The sequence below is a fragment of the Chionomys nivalis genome, chromosome 10 (genome assembly GCF_950005125.1).
Source record: "Chionomys nivalis chromosome 10, mChiNiv1.1, whole genome shotgun sequence".
Classification (NCBI taxonomy): Eukaryota; Metazoa; Chordata; class Mammalia; order Rodentia; family Cricetidae; genus Chionomys; species Chionomys nivalis.
The window spans coordinates 47938287-47957874 of NC_080095.1; the positions used below are offsets into that span (position 1 = coordinate 47938287).

The following is a 19588-nucleotide window of genomic DNA, read 5'->3' on the forward strand; positions in this document are numbered from 1 at the left end:
ACCTCTAGACTCCCTGACATGTCCACGCCCACAGGAGGAGATGCTGCTGTGGCTACAGAGCATGAGTACTGCCATCAACGAGTCCCAAAGCATCCGTGTCAAGGCACAGAGCCTGCCTCTGCCTTCCCTTGCGGGTCCTGATGCCAGCCTCGGCAAGAAGGAGAAGCGGTTTAGCTTCTTCCCCAAGAAGAAGTAGCAGCTGGAGGCCCCCGTGGGCGGGGCCAGGCAGGCAGCACTGCGGCGTGGGCGTGCGTGCATCGGGACGTGTAAGGACCAGGAGCCCACGGCCTCGGATCTCCACAGCGGCCAGTCCTCCTCCTGCCTGCCACCCCACTGCCTGCAGCCTGCCTGTTCAAGTTGCTGGGCCGGCCCCAGGGCCCACACTGCGCCGCGATAGCTGCCTTGCCTGCCTGGCCTCCCGGCCTTCCCAATGCCTGCCAATAGCCCTCCACCTCCCCCACGCCATGCAGCTGGCTGGGCTCCAGGGACAGGAGGTTCAGTCCCTTTGGGGCTAGAGACGGTTCTGGGTTCTGTAAGGCATATACTCTCCTCTTCCTGCCCCCAACAAGCTGGGAAGCCTGATGGGGTTCCTCCAGCACTGCCCACGACCACAGCAACTGCCCCTAGGGGGTCAATGACCACAATCAGCCAGGAAAAGGGATATTGGCAATGACTGCCCTGCTTCTCAGGGGCAGGGGAAAGAGCCGTCAGAGCCCCAGTCTGGGCTTGGTATATATACCAGCTGGTGAGGTACCAAGGGGACAATAACCGGTGTCAAGCTTTGAGTACTGCCAGCCTCCTCGCTGCTGGGCTCCCTCAGAAATGGGACTCTCTCCTCAGGGCTAGCATGTCCCTTTTTTTTCCTTCTCACACCGCTAAGAGTTTTGGTGAGTCCTGAGTGAAGGAGCCTCCTGCTCTTCCTCTTTATGGCACCCTTTGCTCCTCCTAGCATTGGGGAGTGTTAGGACGAGAAGCCCTCATACCACTCCTTTGGAAACCCTGGCTAGAGCCTATTAGGGCTCAGGCCTCTGCTGCAGGAGGGACAGAAAGGTCCCAACACTGCTTAAGGTTCTGCCTCTATACTGCGGCTCTTTTCCCCAGTAGCAACCAAACCAGCAATATGTGGCCAGGGCTGGTGCCAGATACAAGCTGAATATCCAGGTCCTGCAGTAAAGTATCACAAAGCTAAATGCCCACTGTGTCCTCCCATCCCATCCCATACAGTTGGTACCCAGTCAGTGGCTGGACACAGAGCTCTGTTTATTACCGAGGGGTGACAAATGCAGGCACATGACACAATTACCCCTGGAACATAGGGATGGATGTTGGGAACATAGTCGTACAGGTATGACCCCTGCTGATAGGCTTCTGCAGGCCTAGTCTTACGTTCTGGAGGCTCATATGGTATAAAGGTCTCCAAACACCTACCATTGCTCTCCAAGCATCAAAGGAGGCTCTGCCGCCCATCCCTAGGGAGCGTTCCCCATGCCTGTGGAAGAACAGGACCACTGGTCCTGAAGGCATTCTCTACTACACAACTGGAAGCAACACAGCTCCAGTCCAACCTGGCAGCTGGAGTTAGGAGGAGTCGAGGCAACAGGCCTTTTCACCTAGGAGACCATCCGTGTCCCCAGGGATCACAGCCAGCTTCTACTGCCTTCCCCATGGGTAAGGCTCAATGGAAGCGCCCAGTTCCTAGGCCTCCCCAGAACCCCTTGTCGACCAGGCAGGTATAACTCAGAGATCAGGTGCACCTTGTGACCCAACACGTGAGTATGAATGCAACCCCAGTAGATGACAGCCACCGAGGCCACTGTGGCCATCAGGCCCTGATTTTCTCAACTCCGCAGCGTCTTTACTTGGCCTTGGTGTATAGGACCCTATAGCCCTCCCCTTCTATAGGGAACACAGTGGGCACCATTCGCCAGCCTCTTTTTACAGCTGGAGAAACCAAAGCAGCAGACAGGGAGGCCCGTGCACCCTGACAATAAAAAGTGCCATGGTGCATGGAGAGGAGGCATGTCTATCTCTGGGCTCCGTGCTGAAGCATTGGGTGGCAAGCAGCTCCCGCAGGCACTTTCCTTGGTCTAGTCTTTGGGGGCAGGGGGCATCAAGGGACGGGGGTCTACATTTCCCCTCAACATGTACCCATGTAGCACCTGAAGTGAGAAATTCCGCAAAGCCAAAAAAGGGAAGGCTGCAATGGAAGACCTAGAATCTCATCTCAAAGGATCACACAGGCTAGTCACTGCGTGACCTACCATCACAAACAGCCCCCCCACTTCTCACCCACATCATCCAGGCCCCTAGGCACAGAACTGACTCTGCAGGTGGCCAACTTTGGGGGAACTCTACATTCCAGGGCTAGACTCTCCCAGTGCCCTGGCAGGCTGATTTTTCTCCTGGTATTTTCTACTTTGCGGTCTTCCTTGACAGTACTCCCTAACTGGGTTAACACAGCTACCGTCCACACCAGCATAACAGGCTTCCTCCCCAGGGTAGTTGGAGGAAGCTCTCTGGGCTCGGTCAGACAAGTTCCCTTTCCCTGTCCCTTTGTCCTGGGCCATGGCATACAGGCTGAGGAGGAACAGAGAGGGTCCCAGAACCCTCCCACCCCACCTCCACTGGTACTAACAGAAGTCTGTGTCGGCACTCCCCCAACCCCCACCTCTCCTTCCTGCCAATTGGAGGGCAACAGGCCCCCTAGGCTGGCCCTGGATCTCCCTCCTCTCAGCAAGAGGAAGCAGATTCAGAGGAGGCCGCCAGCAGGCCACATGGCTTGGTCCCTTGGACAAGCAAGCTCAGGGAGGACATAAGACAAGGTGACTGTAGAGGAATGCGACCCTGTTGGGCACAGATCATGCCATCTGGGGCTGGTCCTGGGGCTGGCTGGGCCTTGTCCTCCATCTGCTCAAATGTGCTTCCACAACCAGAGGAATCCCCATTTACTAGTTTTTCTAATAAATCAATAATACTCCGTGTTTGTTTCTGTTTATTTGACTAGTCTCGTCTTCCTTTGAACTGGACTTCAGAGGACGGGTACCATGGAAACAGAGGGACCGCTAGACTTTGGTTTGTTCCTGAGAGGATTATGGGTTGACTCTGTTGGCATCCAGGCCCTAAACCCATTCTGAGACCCCAGGAAGCTTGCTCACCCATGAATTCAATCAACTCTGGATCAAAGGCATTCCTCAGCACTCACTGTGCATGCTGCTCACTACAGGGTGCAGGAGCCTCATCCCTAATCTGTTTGGGGATCCATTTCAGGGTTGTTTGGCCTGGGTGGTATACAAGACTGCCAGGTTCCAGAGGCCCCTCAGATATTCTGATCGGTACCAGTGAAAGCAATGATCCCTGCCCAAGGTTCCCAAGCACACCTAGACGCGGGGTGTGAGGAGCATCCGAAAGACATTAGCTACAACTGCTGAGGCTCCACGCCTGGGTGGCATCACAGTGACTCATCCAGCCTTCAATCTGGAGCTGAGGAAAGTACACAGTTGGGTGTCCCAGCTAGCTGCCAGCAAGGCTGGGGCAAGAGTTTCGAGTCACCTATCCAGTGCTTTTATGACTGTTATCAGGTGTCACATCCTGGGATGGGCCTGCTCAAAACCGGTAGCCGTCTTCTCAGTGACTACCAAAGGGCCACAGAGGACTCAGAGCAATTAACAGGACATGGGCTGATGCGGTCCTGCTCTGCTCATGCCCAGGAGGCCACCACTCACCCGACAGCGGGGGACTGGATGGACCCATGTTCAGATTTAACCCATCCTCCTAGGTTGGACGACTCCCCAGGTCTTAATTCTATAGTCTTGCAGACACACTCAAGAGACTGACCTCTTTATCAACCACCAGGGCCCTACGGTCCCCTCCTTTCTGGCCCCAGACAGAACAAACCAGATGAAGTAAGGCTGGTCTTCCGTGGAGAAAAGGGTCCACCCAAGAAATGGAGCATTCCCGGTCCTCTGCAAGCGGACAGTTCTGTGGATGCTGCAAAAACAGGGTCCACCCTAACAAAATGCCTGTGCGTTCCCACAACACTGCAAACCACCGCAGGACATTTCTAAGCCTCGGCCTTAGGATCCCTGCTCCTAGGAGCTGGAGAGGGAGAGAAGAGGAAAAGACACTGGGCACCAGAAACTTGCTTATCTGAGGGGTTCTGCTTGCCCCTCGCAACTCCAGCGTGTTAGTATAATTTTGTCTTTGGGAGAAGAGCTAAAGACTCACATGTGTGATTCCCACCCCAGACAGGATGCTGGGCCGTGGGGTGGACAGAACAGTGCACAGAAGCAGACGTGGCAGAGACAAAGTTCCCATCTCACACTCTGTACCCCACCGGACCTGGGAGCACCCTGGTGTCTCCTGTTTCCTGTGCTTAGTCACTGAGTGAGCATTCCATGTCCCTTGACCCATGAATAATCCTCCCCAGAGTGGTCCCCAATAAGGAGGCCACACACAGGTTGGTTGGATGGCCAGCAGTGGTTACTGCACCATTGGCAAATAATGAAATGTGTATTCATCAGCAACAACCACGGGGCTAGCAAGACAACCTTCAAGAGTACCTGAACTAAGTCCGTTACATTCTTTACAGGACACATGTACGAATTCGCGGGCATGCTCACACTCACACACACATACACGCTCACACACATGCATCCACACACCCCACAGGATTGAAAGCAATAAATTATTGGCCTCATTCCCGCCTAGGTCCTAAGACAAGGCAGATAAAGAGCAGAGTCTGCCCAGGCTGCTTCCTAGGTTTCCCCTTGGCTCCTCAGCCAGGCAGTGGCCAGCCAGTAAGGGAAGCCAGGACAGTACTTGCTCTCCTTGGGCAGAGTAAGCTTAAATAAAATATTTGGCTTCTTATCAGAGAAGTATTTACAAAGTAAGTGGCTCATCTGGGCCTAAGGAAAGTTCTCATAGGACCTCCCTGGGGAGGTGGGGACGTGCCAACACAGGTAGCAGGTGAGTTCACACTCGCTCTCCAAACAGGTTACTCTTCCAGAAGAATGGAGGCACAGCCTTTAGCGAGCTAGGTCTGGTGGAGCATGCCAGTCCTCGACATGGCTGCTCTCTCCTTCAGGGGTCAGTCAACCCACAGAGTTCAAGGCCTGGAATTTCTCCCTCAGGTTCCTCACTCTACCCTGCTTGTTTGTGTCTGCTGGGTCCCTGAACCCTTCTTCCTTGGGCTGGTACTCTGTAGACTCCAGGAAACCTTGGCCCTGCCCTTTCAAAGCTAATGGTGAATTCGGTTCCTTCCGGCTGCCCTCCTCCAGCCCCACAGTGGAGCTGGGATGGGGCCCCTTCTCCATGACAATCACTCGCTGGTTGTTCTCCAGGGTAAGGTCTGCAGTGATATACAGGGATTCCTCTCCATTCAGCCTGCTTTGGGGAGGAGACTCAGGAGGTGGCGGCTGGGAAGCTTCCCCCTCCCCCTGGCGCCTCTTTGTGTTCATACTGCTGCAGCGGCCCACCTTGCCAGATACAGGAGGCTCTACTATGTTCTCAGGCAAGGAGCGGCTCCGGTTGACCAGCAGGCCACGTGGCCAGCTGCTCTCGGCTTGGGCAGCCTTGTCGTTGGATGTATACTTGGAGCAGAGCTCTCGGACATCAGGCCAGTTGAAGGTCTCGGTGTCGAAGGGGCTGAGGGGGCTCCGAGTGGAGGGCCGAGACCCGGAGGAGGCGCTTCTTGGGCTGAGCGCAGAAGGGCTGAGGGAGAACCGGCGTGGGGAGGTCTCCGCAGCAGCAACAGAGGAAGTCTTGGAGGTGCCCTGTTCCTGAGCCATCAGCTGCTCATAGCTAAGGAGGGATAGCACAGGCTTCCTCCTGGCTGCGAAGAGAGAGAGCAAGCTACGTGAATCACTGTGGAGGGAGAGAAGGAACCAGGAGGGGAGAGACGGGAGCCATCTTCAGCTGCAAGTGGGAACTGGAGTGTACAGGGAGAAACCCATTTTACCCTCTCCCTGGTAAGAAATGAGGCCCTAGCCATATCTCCAAGCTTTCTCTGCTCACCTTGAAGAGCTGGGGAGAGGGAGGGGGCAGACTAAGGCTTCAATTAGGAGAGCAGGATGGGTCAGAGTGTAAAACAGATTGCCAAGGCTCACTGTACACCAACGGTGCCCGGGGTCCAGCATGGCCTCTTTAGAGGTTATTCCCCCAACCCCACAAAAACACTGGATTCTAATTGGCTTTTCTACTCTTAATCCTCCTACCCCCATCATACCTTTGCCCCCTGACAGCTCTCCAGCTTCCTCGGGCTGGCCAGAGATGATGGGGATCTGCTCATCCCTGTCAGGAGACGCTTTATCCCACGGCAGAGGTGGCCTGGCTGCCTTGATGTTCTTAATTCGGAGGCTGTACTGGCGGGCCAGTTGGTAGACCTTGTTCTTGACCCGCTCACTCATATGGCTGCCCATCACGTGGGAGAGCTGCATGATTCGGGGGTGCAGTGGGGTGACCAGCTCCCCCTGGACACTGTTGCTCAGCTCTCTCACCAGCTCTTTCAGCTCCTGGGCCAGGTGGGCTGGGTTGGGTTGCTCGGTGGGAGAGGCACTTTCCGGAGAGGCCACAGCAGACTCCTCGGTGATAGCCCCCAGCTCATGCTCCTCCAAGATGAACAGTGGCTCTTGGAGCTCAAAGCCGTTGGCCTGGCTCTGGCCAGGCCCTGTCCGTGGACTTCTCTCTGAAGATTCCATTCTCTCCCATATCTTCACAATTTCTGAAGATGGGCGGAACTCAGCATCTGTGATGGGAGCTGGGTCTCCTGTGCCTGACTGGCTGGGTCCTGGGAGGTCAAACAAGGTCCATGAGGCTGGCCGAGAACTCCCTGGCCTCTTGTACCCAACTGGAGCTACCGGCTCTGAATCTGGCTTGGGGAGGCTGTTGAACCTGGACACAGAGCTCCGCACCAGTCCTTTCGGGATGTAGGAAAGGCTCTCCCGCCGCCGGATGCTGAAGCCTGCATCGTGGTACTCTGCATTTTCGTAGTAGTTCTTGATTTTGTCCAGCAACTGCCGGTCTCGGGTGGACAAGGCTGATTCCTTCTTCTTGCAGGAAGATTTGTCCGGTTCTGTGGGGCAGCCTGAGCCTGAATTTGGAGATTCCGTTCCATTGACAGAAGGGCCATTGTCTGTGACCATGTCTGCACTGATGACCACTTCTGGGGTCGGGGGGTTGCTGAGGGAGTCCCCAGTGCTGCTCCATCGGGCTAGGCCCTTCTCACTGCCCTCCAGGCTAAGCACGCTGTTGCTCCGGCTGATCAGCCGCGGTGTCCCAAGGCCACTGGACTTCCCATCCTCCATCGCCAGGCTACTCCGCCGAGAGAAGCTACTGGCAAACCGCTCGGCGATGACACTGGCCTGGTCCAGCACTGAGGGTGGCAGCAGGCTCTCGGGCTCCTGGGGAGCTCCCAGTTCCTCCTCTTCCTCCTCCTCGCTACTCAGGGCCTTAAGGTCCTCAGTGCCCTCAGGTTCCACAAAGTCTGCCACATCAACTGGACCATCTACCTGCAGCAGCCCCTTGGGGACATGGAGCTGTGTTTCCAGAACTTCTGGAGAGTCTGGCTCTGAAGGCATCTCCTCAGTGCTGGGACCTTCCAAGGCAGTCAAGGCCTCCTGCTCAGCCCCAGGCTCAGGGTCTGTCTCAACCTGGGAGACAACAGGGAACATATTAGGGGTGGGGTGAAGCTCCTTCATGAGGCTTGGGGGACAAGATGGCACAGCCTGCTCCCAGGCCAGGTGGAGGTTCTGCAGCTTAGGACAATCAGAATAAGCAGGACTCAAAAGGTCCATTTATTTCTCTAGCTACCCTGCAGCTGGAGGACAGGCCCATGTCCTCACGCCCAAGAAAAACAGCAGAAATGAAGAAGCGTGGCAGCCTCTCTCAGTGGCCGCCTGCATGGGAGCTACAGGCAGTGTGGAAACAGGCGACATGGCCAGACACTAATCCAGTTTCCCAGGGGGGCCACACAGGCAAGAAGTATCTTTAAGAGTCCCCTGCCTGATGTCAAGGCAGCTTGGGAGTCTAGGAATCAAATCCAGAAATGAGGAATTATGAATAGATATCCTAACTTCCCCAAGGGACCAAAGATTCCATGGGGCCAGGGTCCAGAGGGCAATTCAACTGTGCTAGATCACTGTTGAAGGTGAGCTCAATCCCCAGATCCCACAGTGGAGAGAGAGACCCGACTTCCAAGCTGTGTTCACTGATAGGCACATGGGCACACCAGCGCTTAAACTTGTAAAGCTCTCTCTCCCTGTCCCCTAAAGGTGAGGGCAAGGGTTTGGCTTCTATCAGTCAACCTGTCTTAGCACCTGTGAGCCCAGTGTCTCTGCATATGCCCAACAGATGGGCAAGGAGAAAGCAAACAGGAGAATTCCCTCCTGACCAGCTGGTCACTGGGCCCGTAAGCTGCCGGCACAGGCAGCTTCCCAGAGCAGTCCTCTGGGAGAAGATCAGTACAGACACAAATTTGGAAGCATCAGAGCGACCCATAATCTGTAGAGCCGCACCTATGATCTAGAGCCGCGATGCCCACCACAGTAGCCACCAGCCATTCTAGCATCTGAGATGAGGCCAGCCCAAATCAAGACCTGCTGGGAGGGTAAGATACATTCAAATTTGGAAGGCTGTGTATAAAACACAGACTGGATCAGTAATTTTACTTTGGTTCTGTTAGGCTACATAAAATATGACATTAAAACTCACTCCCACCACCCCCCCTTTAAGACAGGTTCTCATAGAGCCCACTATGGCCTCACACTTGCTATGTATCTAAGGCTGGCTTTAAAGTGTCAAATCCAATTGTCTCTCCTTCCTGGGTACTAAGATTACAGGCATGTACTATATTGCCCAGCTTCTTTTTTCTTTCTTTCTTTTTTTCTTTTTGAACTCACAAAGATTCACCTGCTTCTGCCTCTGCCAGCGCCAGTGCTTGGGATTAAAGGCATATGCCGCCACCACCCGGCTTCTTTTTATTTCTTAACATGGTTACTAGAAAATTTGGTGGGCTGGTGGCATAATGGAAACACGTATGACTAAATTCTAAACAATTTCGGTTCCACATAGGGCTCACCACATTCTAGCATTCCTAGACAGTACTATTCCCATGGTCTGAATCTTTAGTGGTATCCCAGAAGACTCCTGTTAGAACTTGCTGTCCTCTGTGAGAGCACGAACAAGTAGGGCCTTTAGGAAGTGACTCCATCATAAGGCCTCCATACTCACACCTCATAAAAGAGGCTAAAGGAAGCATCCTTGCTGTGAGGATGTGACCGAAGCAGAGAGAGTATTCTCATCAAAGAGTGGACCGGTTGATGGTGCTTTGATCTTGGACTTGGCAGCCTCACTACTCTGAATGACACACTTTCATTGTTTACAAGCACTTGGTGGTCTAAGATATGTTGTTACAGCAGCTTAAGTGGACAGTTATATTTCTATCTAGGGCCATCTAGGATAGCCTCTGTCCTAGCTGAGGCTCACCTGGGGTCTAGCTCATGACTTCATTCTTTTAACTTTGAGAAAGCAAAGGAGTTAGGTCCACTGCCCCCCTCAGACGCTGCCTGGAGCATACCCTGTCAAGCAGCTTTTCCAAGCCTCTTTTCTTTCTGGAGCAGTTGTGGGGTACCCAATGAATATGCACATTCTATCCCTTTGCCCAGGTAGCCACAGTCAGGACTTAGGCATCCAGCATAGTTTTCAGGGCATGCTCACGTCCCCTCCAGGCAGCCTGTCCAAGGGTGCCCAGGGAAGGTCACCTTTGTTTAATTCATAGAAACAGGCTGGCTGCGAGCCAAACCACACACCCTGAGGCTGGCCAGGCCTCTGGAAGGGGTGAGGGTCAGGAAGTAGAGTTCCTTTGCTCAAGACACCCTGCCTGTAGACCTGGAGAAACGGACACCAGGTCCCCTGAACTATCTCCCTCCCATCTGCTTGCTGCTCACCTCCGGCAGGGAAGAAACAGACTCGAAGCTCATGCGTTTCTCTGCGCTGGTTGGAGACCGGTCGCTGGGCCTTCTGCAGCTTTTAGAGTCTTCAGACTCCCTGTGTCTCTTCCCCTGCAGCAAGCAGAAAGAAGTCAGTTGACAAGTGAGACCTGGTCCCTTCTGCATTCCATTCCAACATGGACAGTGGTACAGTCCCCAGAGGTACAGGAAGTACCCGAGAGCCAGTCCTATGCCCAAGCCATTCCAAACAACCTGAACTGCCAGGTCCGGGGCCACAGAAATCCTCTCAAAGTGTGCAGTTTTATAAAAACCCCAGCCCACCTTCCCTTCCAGATGCAGTGAGTTGACCTTCTCACTTAAAGGATGCCAGTTTTCCCCTCCCCCCAACCCTGTTAGTCCTGCTCAGTGGGTAGTATACCAGTGGGTACCCGGTCCTAGACCGGTGCATGCCAGGGGCTCACCAGGGCGTGACAGTGAGTGAGTTAAGAAGTTGCTGACAGCTGGGGGGAAAGGGATGGGGTGGGGCAGGGTGGGAAGGACACAGGAAGGGACTCTCAGAAGGACATGCACATGCAAGGCTAACATGCAAAGAAGAAGGGAGATCAAAGAGACACCTCACCATAGCACCCCGGGAGAAAAGTAAAGCGTTGGCCCGATAGTGCCAGCAGTGGAGGGCAGCCAGCAGGGAGCTGGCAAAGTCAGCTACCTGCTCGGCCACAGCTAGACTCTCCTCCTCCTCCTCCGAGCCCGGGAGCTCTGGCCCAGGCACCTTCTCACTGCCTTCATGCCCTGCCAAGTCTTCCAGGGAGCCTGGGAAGGTCTGCTGCTGCTCTTCCTCCTCCACTATCTCCTCCTCTTCCTCAAGCTCCTCCGTGGCAGCCCCCTCAGCCTCTGGTTGCAGGTCCTGTGCAGGGGGTAGCTGCCCAAAGTCCAGGAGGGCTCCGTCACTGCCTGCATGCTGTTCAGAGCACAAGAGCCCCCTGTGACCTGCCCTGTGGGCAAACCCCCTCCTGTAGGTAGCCAGAGATGGCTTCATATAAAAATCTACTCCTGCTAGGTGGTGGTGGTGGCGCACGCCTTTAATGCCAGCACTTGGAAAGCCAGAGGCAGGCAGAGCTCTGTGAGTTCGAGGCCAGCCTGATCTAACAGAGCTAGTTCCAGAACAGCCAAGGCTACAAAGAGGGGCCCTATCTCAATAAAGAAATATTAAAACAAAAAACGAAAAACAAAAACTACTCCTAGGTGTCCAATGCTGGCCTCCTCTGGAGCGGAGCATTTTATGTGGGAAGGGCTGAGATCTAGCTGGGAATAAAGTGTCTCCAAACGAGCTTATATATCCCAAGAGGAGAAAATAAGAGGACACAGGCCAGGCAGGCACCACAGGGTGGTGCTGTCAGAGGAAGACAGGGAGGGTCCCTAAGGGCTGATCTGGGCAGTGCTACCTACACTCCCTCCTTCCAGCCCCCTTCTCTGGCCTCTGAGGTCCAGCACTCACCTTCATTCCTGCTGCTCTGGCTGCTGACACCACCACAGGGTCCAAGCACACGGTGGGAGGAGCATGGAGGAGGACACCAGTAAATAAAAGAGAGAGCCTCTTTAGAGAGACTGGAGTCCCTGGGGGAAGTCTCACAGGAGTCCCTACACTCCTGAACCCCTCCCCTAGCTTTCAGAGGGATGGCTGACAGCTCAGAAGCTCAGCAGAGAGTAGCGCAGGTCTGGGCAGGCTACGGGGCTTCCCACTGCAGCAGAAGGAAGGGCATGGTGTATGGGCAGGAGAGCCAAGACTCTCTGCGTTCATCAGGCGTGAAGAACGAAGCCATATTCCCCTCTAGCTTATTCTCCATAATCTCCAGCCAGCTTACTGCCTGCTTTCACCCTCCCACCCCACCTAGAGAGCCCTGACTGCCCTTCTGCACACACCTTTGTCATTCAGCTGCTTGAGCAGGTGTCTGGTCGGCTCTGAAGAACACAAACAGGCAGTTAGCACAAGCCAAGAAACAGCTGCACCTGACCTGGGTCCCAAGCTCACAATGCCACCAGCCCATCACCGCCAGCCCAAAGTCCACCCTAGCTGGCCCCCAGCCACCCTAGGCCTCAGGGAGGCTTTCTTCACAGTGTTACTGAGGCCCCAGCCACTTCTCCTCTGCGGCACACAGTGAACTGCTCAGTCCTTGTATTAGTATGCCAGGCAAGGCCTTGGTTATGGAGTCATCTGAAGGGATCAGCCCCATGCTACCCACTTCAGACCAGCTAGCCACTAGCCACATTTCCATCTCAAGCCCCTCTACCTCTACTACAGCATCAGCACACAGCTACGCCCCACACCAAGCCCCTCATAGCGTGCAGGCCGGGAAGCAGGGGTCGCACCCGACTTTCTACGGCCCTTAAGGCCTGGCATCTCCAATCCTTGCTGCCTGCTGGGAAGTGATGCCCTGCTGAACAGGGTATAACCAGGCTCTGGGGACATAAAACACAACTATTAGGCTAATGGTGTCATTACATTGTACCCAGCCTTTCTGGGAACAGACTGGAAAAAAACAGTGCTCTTCCAGAGGACCCATGTTCAATTCCCAGCACCCACATGGCATCTCACAACTGTCTGTAACTCTAGGTCCAGGGGATCCAACACCCTCACACCATTGTACATAAAATAAAGTTAAATAAATTATTTTTTTAAAAAAAGAAAGAAAAACAGAAAGCAATCAAGCCCCAGAGACCCTCCTGCCTCTAACTCCCCAACAATGGATCAGAGACACATACAACTATAGCTAGCTAGTTATTAACGTGAGCACTGGGGATCCGACTCAGATCTCATTCCTCTGTGGCAAGTATATCAACTAAACTATCTCCCCGCCACCCTCAGCAGATGTGAAAATGAAAAGAGGCTCATCTGGCTAGGCACCTGCTGCTGAGCCAGACGGCCCGAGTCAGATCCCAGAGCACACGGGGTGGAAGTAAAGTACCAACTTCCCAGAGTTGTCCTCTGACCTCACACAAATGCCACCACCCTTGAATACACATATTAGACACACACAGAGAAATGTGTGTAGTAAAAATGAAAGATTTTAAAATGTAACAAAGCGAGAAATAGAAATATTCTTTTCTTTCTGTTGAAAGCTTATAACAGGAATATTTAAGAGTTTAAAAGTCACGACAGATCTTACTAATCCCAAAGTGGACTTGTCTGCCTGACACAGCTGTCTGTGTCAAAGACCCCAAGGCTCTGCCTGGGCACCTAGGCTGTATAGCATGTGGTCTGCGTCCTTTTCTCATACAATTCTTGCCAATCCATCAACTGATCTCTCCCACACAGGAGGAAGAAGAGCCACTATAGGGAACATGCTCGGAGTAAGAGGATGAATCCTCCTCGGTGTCATGGAAGAAATGTCACAATGAACATAGACCTGAGATGCAGGCCATCGCCATGGCAACCCACAGTGCTGCCACCACCACATCTGGCAGCTCCCACACCATCAATGGCACTGAAGCATCAGTTCCAGAAAAGGAAAAGTGCATCTGTGGTCAGCGCCCTCTTCTAGAAGGCTCCAGAAGATGAGGCGTGTCTCAGGAAAGTTGATGAGTCTTTAAAAAGCCAACTCTCTTAGCATTCACAGGCTAAACTCTCTGTCACATGGAAACTTCAGCCTTGCCCGTTTGCTCATTTCCTGACCGCCCTGGATGGCTGAAGTCTTGAGGTGGAGAGGCGACAGTTTTACTGAGCTATAATTCACGCACCAGACACGACACCTGTGTATAAAGTACACACTTCAACAGCTTTAAGTGCCTTCACATAGCTGTACCCCAGTGGTGTGTGTGCGCGCATGTGCGTGTAGGGGTGCTTTTCTGGGTTGAGGTGTCTGTTGTGGTACTGAGAACTTGAACCTAGGGCATCGGCATGTTAGCCATGTGCCCTGCCATTGAGCTATATCCCTATCTCCTAGGGCTAAAGTTCTGATGCTGATGTCAGGACAAACCATAGAATTAATACCATGACTGTCCTAGTTAGCATTAATTGTTAGCTTGTCACAGCCTAGAATCATCTGAAAGTTTCAAATGAGTAACTGCCTTTATCGGGTTGGCCTGTGGGCATGTCTGTGATGGATTTTCTTGATTGCTAATTTATGTGGGAAGACCAAGCCCACTGTGGAGGGCGCCATTCCCTAGACGGTATAAAGAAGCATTCTGGGCATAAGCCTTAGTGAGTCAGGTAGCAAGCAGCAGCCTCCATGGTTCCTGCTGTATGTCTTGGCTGGAAAGTGAGCTGCTCCTCGGTCACAGGTAATGCGTGGAATAGCAAGCAGGTCTGCCTTAAGTTCCTGCCTTGACTTCCCTCAACTACGAACTATGACCTAGAAGTGTGAGCTGAATGAATCCTTTCCTCAAGACAAGAGCATTTCATCGCAACACCAGAAAAGAAACTGTAACAACCGCCTGAATACTTCCATGTGCCAGACTCTCTCAGTGCAGAGCTACAGCAAGCTAAGAGGGGACATTAGAGAAAAGGGAAGAGAAATACAGATGGCCAGAGACCAATAAAGCAACACCCTAGTTTGAGGCTTTTAACAATAAAATTTATAGAGCCAAACTAGGTTAGCCTAGAAAGGAGCCACCTGAAATAATAGCAAACACTGCAAACCTGAAAATTCTCCAGAGACCACCTGGCTCCACCTTCCAGAAGGTTAAAGTTCAGGTATCAATCACAAGTGTTCAAGGACCCCGCAGGTGGTGGCTAATCAAGATCCAATGCACTTGTGACTACAGCCAAAACAAGAGTCTCAATCTAAAATCATTTGCTCTAAGTGCATGGGCCTCACTTCCAGACTCCACCATGGATTAATCCAGGCCTGTCCCTGGGCCTCAGACGTATTGGTAAATGAGAGAGAAGGGTAGCAAAAGAGGGGAAATCAGCCACAGAAACACCCACACCGTCACAGCAGAGCTAAGACTGAAAAAGCAAGGTTTTCTCTTTCTAAACAGACACTTCATTCTAATAACTCCAAGAGCACATTAGCAAATCCCGTCATGGAAGAAAACCCAGGAGAGGAAAATGGTATGACCCAAAATAAATATTTCCTGTCTGGATTTGGTGCCACTTGGTCTAAGCTATTTTCCTCCCACCCAGCCTCTATTCTGTCATTCCAGAACTATCCATGATGTCCAAGTGCTACTCCCGGCTGGGCAGCAACGCAAGGAGGTCTGGGTGGCTAAGAAGAGACTCCAAGTCCTGAATAACAAATACCCCCAGACCCTGAACAGGTGGACAGCCCCAGGGAGCAGAGACCCAGGAAGCGTCTGGTGGAGGGCAGCAAGGGCACAAAGAAGAAATGGTCCACAGACCACCCTCCGATCTCCCCCGGTTTTCTGAAAAGAATAACACCCTACTATGCAGATGATCCCCAGCCTGGGCCAGGATCCTACGGAGAAGGTTCCTGTCTACAAAGCCCTTCTCTTACCAGACTGCCGGCGTCCTTGGCGCACGTGGGTAGATACCTCATCCTGGGATGACCACGCCTTCTTCAGCCGCTCTGGGCTGCAGCGATACCTACTGGGATCTGTAGCCAGGAGAGAAACAATCAGGCCTTTTGCTTCCCCGGCGGCCTACCAAGATGCTGCCCACACAAGACCAGACGTCTTCCACCCACACCCGCCTCAGATGGTCCTGGATGCCTCTGGAGGTCCCCCAGCATCTATCTTCTTGCAACTGGGGGCTTTAGCCACTGAGAGTCCAGCTGTTTTAGCAGGAACGTGTTGTTAGTCACACAACTGATCCCCACCCAGCCCTTGACAGAGCCCCCATCCTTTCTGTTCCTAGACAGAAATACCAAACAAGGATTGCCCAGGATATCGCCTGACCTAACAATGTACACAATCAAGAAGAACACAGGCAGAAAAGGTGACTTACAGTAAGAGTCCATTTCCAAGATGGCTTCCTTGGCCTAGAAGGGAAGGAGACTCCCATAGTAACCACCTGACTGTGCCTCGCCTGCCCACCAGAGGACTCACACGGGGTCATGCCATGGCATGTGCCAATACCCGCTGTCCACCAGAGCCAGCAAGGAAGCTCTAACAGATTCTTGGGAGCTGGGTGAGGGGACGTGCTCTCCCTGAAGCCCATCTGAGAGAACCCTAGGAACCAACCTTCTGGGGGATGGTGGCATGGTGGTTCTCCAAGATGAGTCTCTTGATGTGGTGAGTCCAGCTCCGTTTCTCCTCCACTGTCTTGGCCTAGGAAGGTGCAAGGAGAAGTAACAGGGTTTATTATTTCAGGTCAAAACTGCCTAAGCATATCCAGGACTTCTGCCGGGGGTGAGGGGTGGGGCAGAGGGAGTAATAAGGGCTATGCTAGGGTATCTGCATACACCTCGGAGAGGTGCCCGTGATGATCTCACCTTTACAGATGGAGACACTAGGGCGTGGGGGCAGTCAGGGAACAGGGAATCGCATGCAAGTGTGCTTAGAAGTTCCCCAGTCCCTGCGTAGGCCGCTCCTCACCTGGATGCTGTACTGCTGCTTGCTGTGCTTATAGTGGGTAACGGTGAAGCAGAGGGAGTCTCTGGTGCTTTCGATCAGCATCAGTGAGGAGCACTGGGGGCAGAGAACAAGATAATTCAGCAGGAGGGGAAAGGACTCCAACCCTTGAGACAGTCTCAGAAGTTGGAACTGGAGCCCGATGATGCCAGAGGGAAGCTGAGGAGCCAGGGTCCGTGGAGATGGGAGCATAAGCAAGGATAGCTGCATTACCGGGATGTGACCCTTGTAGACGAAGTGATCTCCCCGCTTCTTGGTGATGAGCAGTATCTTGTCAAAGAGGAAGAAAGTCCTCTCATTGCGCACACGGTGTACGCGGAAGGTGGCTTCCAGGACCAGTTCTCCATAGGTTGTCAGGTCTGGCCCCTTCCAGTTAATGAGCAGTGACTGGATCTCCTGCAGCAGAGCGGCCCGAGTCAGGCCTCACTGTCCCCGGGAGGGTCACCCAGCCCTCTCACCCCAAAGGCTTCCGTGGATACCACCCTTCCACTCAGTTAAGCATGGTGACAGTACTCCTTCTCCCAAGCCTTGCCACCTCCCAGCCCAGGGCACCTGCAGCCGAACCGCGTGCTCATGCCTCCTCTTCATGTCATTGATGTACCAGGCCACACACGTCATTGTGTCGATGGCATCCTCTACCACCTCGAAGCCATCCTCTTCTTCATCAAAATGTTTGGCAATTTCCTAGACCAAAGACAAGTGTCTGGGAAAAACCGGCTCCAAGGCTCTGCCCGGTACCCCAGCACAGATCCTGGGCAGGAGCCCTGCACTACCTGGAGCAGCAAATGGTACTTGAGGATGCGCTGAACGGGCTTCAGCAGGTAGGAGCCCAGAGGCAGGGAGTGCTGCAGCAGCGCCTGCCGGTCTCGGAAGAACTTGGCCTGCTGCTTGTCCTGCATGCACTCCGTCAGGGCTGCCACTGAGCTGAGAGAGGGCAGAGTGAGAGTTACCGCCTGGGGGACACCGGTGAGGAGGCAGGAACCCCACACTCATCAAATGGCCCCCTCTCCCCAAAGTCACTCACTTGGGGTAGTTGTTGCAATACTGAGTGTAGATATCAAACTCTTGGCTCTAAGGAAAGACGGGGGAAAAAGAAAACAAAAATGATTTCAGGAAGATGCTCATCTGACTAGAAAACATGGGGAGACCAAGGGACAGGCTCCTGACACAGCACACTACCATCCCTGAGAACCTGCAGAGCCATCATTGCATCTGTCCAGGGCATCTCATCCACCCACCAGCCTTGGACAGGGAGCCCCAGGACTCAAGTGTCATCTTACAGTGGGAACGCCTATTCTAGAAACATGGGACAAGGAGCAAGGATCTGGTCCTTCTTACCCTTTCCACGAAGCAGCTGGCCACAGCCACAGGGTCACTATTGCAGCTATCCAGGTCTCTGAGAAGCTGGCTAGGTGAAGGAAGAGAGGCCATTAGACCCCAATGTCTTTAGCCACCTCTGTAGCTACACACACCCCTGCCCACTCCCTCAGACACAGATCACGGCCAGCCCTGGTGTCGCACTGAGTCGCAGCTTCCACCCTGACTAAACCTTGCCCCAGGCGGCAACCACAAAAAAGAATCCAGCATGCCACAAAAACGGGGAAACACACGTTTTCAGCAAGCAGCTGCGGAAAAGGAGCTACCAGTACCCACCTCTGAAGGGGACACAGCTCCTCTGTAGGCAGGAGTCAAACACACAAAAGCAGAGATTAAAGGGGGATAAGGACAGGAAAGAAGCAAAGAGTGTTCCCAGATGGGAGGGTGTAGGGAGCTGAGAGGGACGGGCAGGGCTGAGCACTCTGATCTTGGTAGGGAGGACTGCAGATATACTGGAGACAGCGCTCCCCGCCTCCTCCATCTGCTTCCCTCCTCTCTCCCAAGCTGCCTTCTCCACACCTTCCTGAGTCCTGTCCGCACCCTCCCCTCCTACCTACACACTGCCCAGACTCCCCCAGCTGCAAGGGGACCCTGTCCCGTCAACACCGCTCTCTAAACTGTTTCTCTTGACAGTACTCTTGTCTAACTGTGGTCCCACAGCAGCAGGTTCAACCTTCACAGACTCGTCAAGCCTGTTTTGCCTGGACTGTGTGATACACTAACATAGTGGTTCTCAACCTTCCCAACACTGAGACCCTTTAATGCAGTTCCTGCGACCCTTTAAGACGGTGACCCCCTCACAACCATAAAATTATTTTCGTTGCTACTTCATAACTAATTTTGCTACTGTTATGAATTGTAATGTAAATATTTTTGGAGATGGAGGTTTGCCGAAGGGGTTGCGACCCACAGGTTGAGAACTGCTATAATGGATCAGTCCTCCAGGGAATCCTTACTTCCCTTGGGATCAGTGGGAAAGAAGAGAAATAAACCCTAAGATATGTGAGATGATATAGAAGGAAGAGAACAAGCGTGCAAGGCCTAGCAGTGCGCACAAGACCCAGAAGGTGCTGGAACCAGCAAACACGTGACTTCAAATCAGAACTCCCTAGAAAGGTCAGCTGAGGCCCTCTTCCGGCACAGCGCTTTGATCTTAAGCAAGGGTAGCCTTCAATTCCCTGTCTTTGCAGTCAAGCCTGTGGGTCACAGCCATGTGTCTAGCCATCCAGGGATTGTCCCCAGGCTCGCACACATGACCCAGGCCAGAACATACCTGTTCAGCGCATAGATGCTCTCTATGTTCCCAAAGAGGGCACTGACTTGCTCTGGCTTCAGGAGCCCGGGAGTGTCAATGATCTTCAAGAGGTAGTCCTACATGGAGAGAAGAATGAGGACCCTGCACCTCTTGGCTTGGTCACCCAACCCCCGAGTCACACCTTAATCCATACTGCATTGTGTGGCTATGACACAAGTTCACAGGCAGTGTGCGCTGTTCTTTTTTTTTTTTTTTTTTTTTTGGTTTTTCGAGACAGGGTTTCTCTGTGGTTTTGGAGCCTGTCCTGGAACTAGCTCTTGTAGACCAGGCTGGTCTCGAACTCACAGAGATTCACCTGCCTCTGCCTCCCGAGTGCTGGGATTAAAGGCGTGCGCCACCACCGCCCGGCCAGTGTGCGCTGTTCTGAGCCACGGGGATTTACTCAAAAATTCAAGTCTACTTGGCAACTTGGAATGCAACCTTA

At 53.2% G+C, this 19588-nt stretch overlaps 2 protein-coding genes across 9 annotated transcripts in view; one reads left to right on the forward strand and one right to left on the reverse strand.

The window, feature by feature from the left end:
• Positions 1 to 2977, forward strand: part of Sptb (spectrin beta, erythrocytic) — a 128124-nt gene extending 125147 nt beyond the window's left edge. Inside the window, exon 36 of the mRNA XM_057782505.1 lies at positions 35 to 2977. Within this exon, the coding sequence (XP_057638488.1) occupies positions 35 to 196 (162 nt within the window). The 3' untranslated portion in view covers positions 197 to 2977. The remainder of the gene's footprint in view (positions 1 to 34) is intronic.
• The window catches only part of Plekhg3 (pleckstrin homology and RhoGEF domain containing G3), a 43943-nt gene continuing 27325 nt past the window's right edge, over positions 2971 to 19588 (reverse strand). For 2 of the 8 annotated variants that reach the window (XM_057782501.1, XM_057782496.1), the window contains exons 3-18: positions 19123 to 19220; positions 17811 to 17880; positions 17497 to 17543; positions 17246 to 17396; positions 17025 to 17156; positions 16686 to 16868; positions 16437 to 16529; positions 16083 to 16169; positions 15847 to 15880; positions 15398 to 15496; positions 11865 to 11903; positions 11440 to 11462; positions 10564 to 10902; positions 9942 to 10055; positions 6224 to 7646; positions 2971 to 5830 (exon numbers count right to left, since the gene is read on the reverse strand). In XM_057782501.1, coding sequence (XP_057638484.1) covers positions 5091 to 5830; positions 6224 to 7646; positions 9942 to 10055; positions 10564 to 10902; positions 11440 to 11462; positions 11865 to 11903; positions 15398 to 15496; positions 15847 to 15880; positions 16083 to 16169; positions 16437 to 16529; positions 16686 to 16868; positions 17025 to 17156; positions 17246 to 17396; positions 17497 to 17543; positions 17811 to 17880; positions 19123 to 19220 — 3672 coding nt within the window. In that variant the 3' untranslated portion in view covers positions 2971 to 5090. Of the gene's footprint in view, positions 5831 to 6223; positions 7647 to 9941; positions 10056 to 10563; positions 10903 to 11439; positions 11463 to 11864; positions 11904 to 12311; positions 12402 to 15397; positions 15497 to 15846; positions 15881 to 16082; positions 16170 to 16436; positions 16530 to 16685; positions 16869 to 17024; positions 17157 to 17245; positions 17397 to 17496; positions 17544 to 17810; positions 17881 to 19122; positions 19221 to 19588 lie in introns of all 8 variants that reach the window. The other 6 variants (XM_057782504.1, XM_057782499.1, XM_057782503.1 and 3 more) reach the window with 6 other exon arrangements.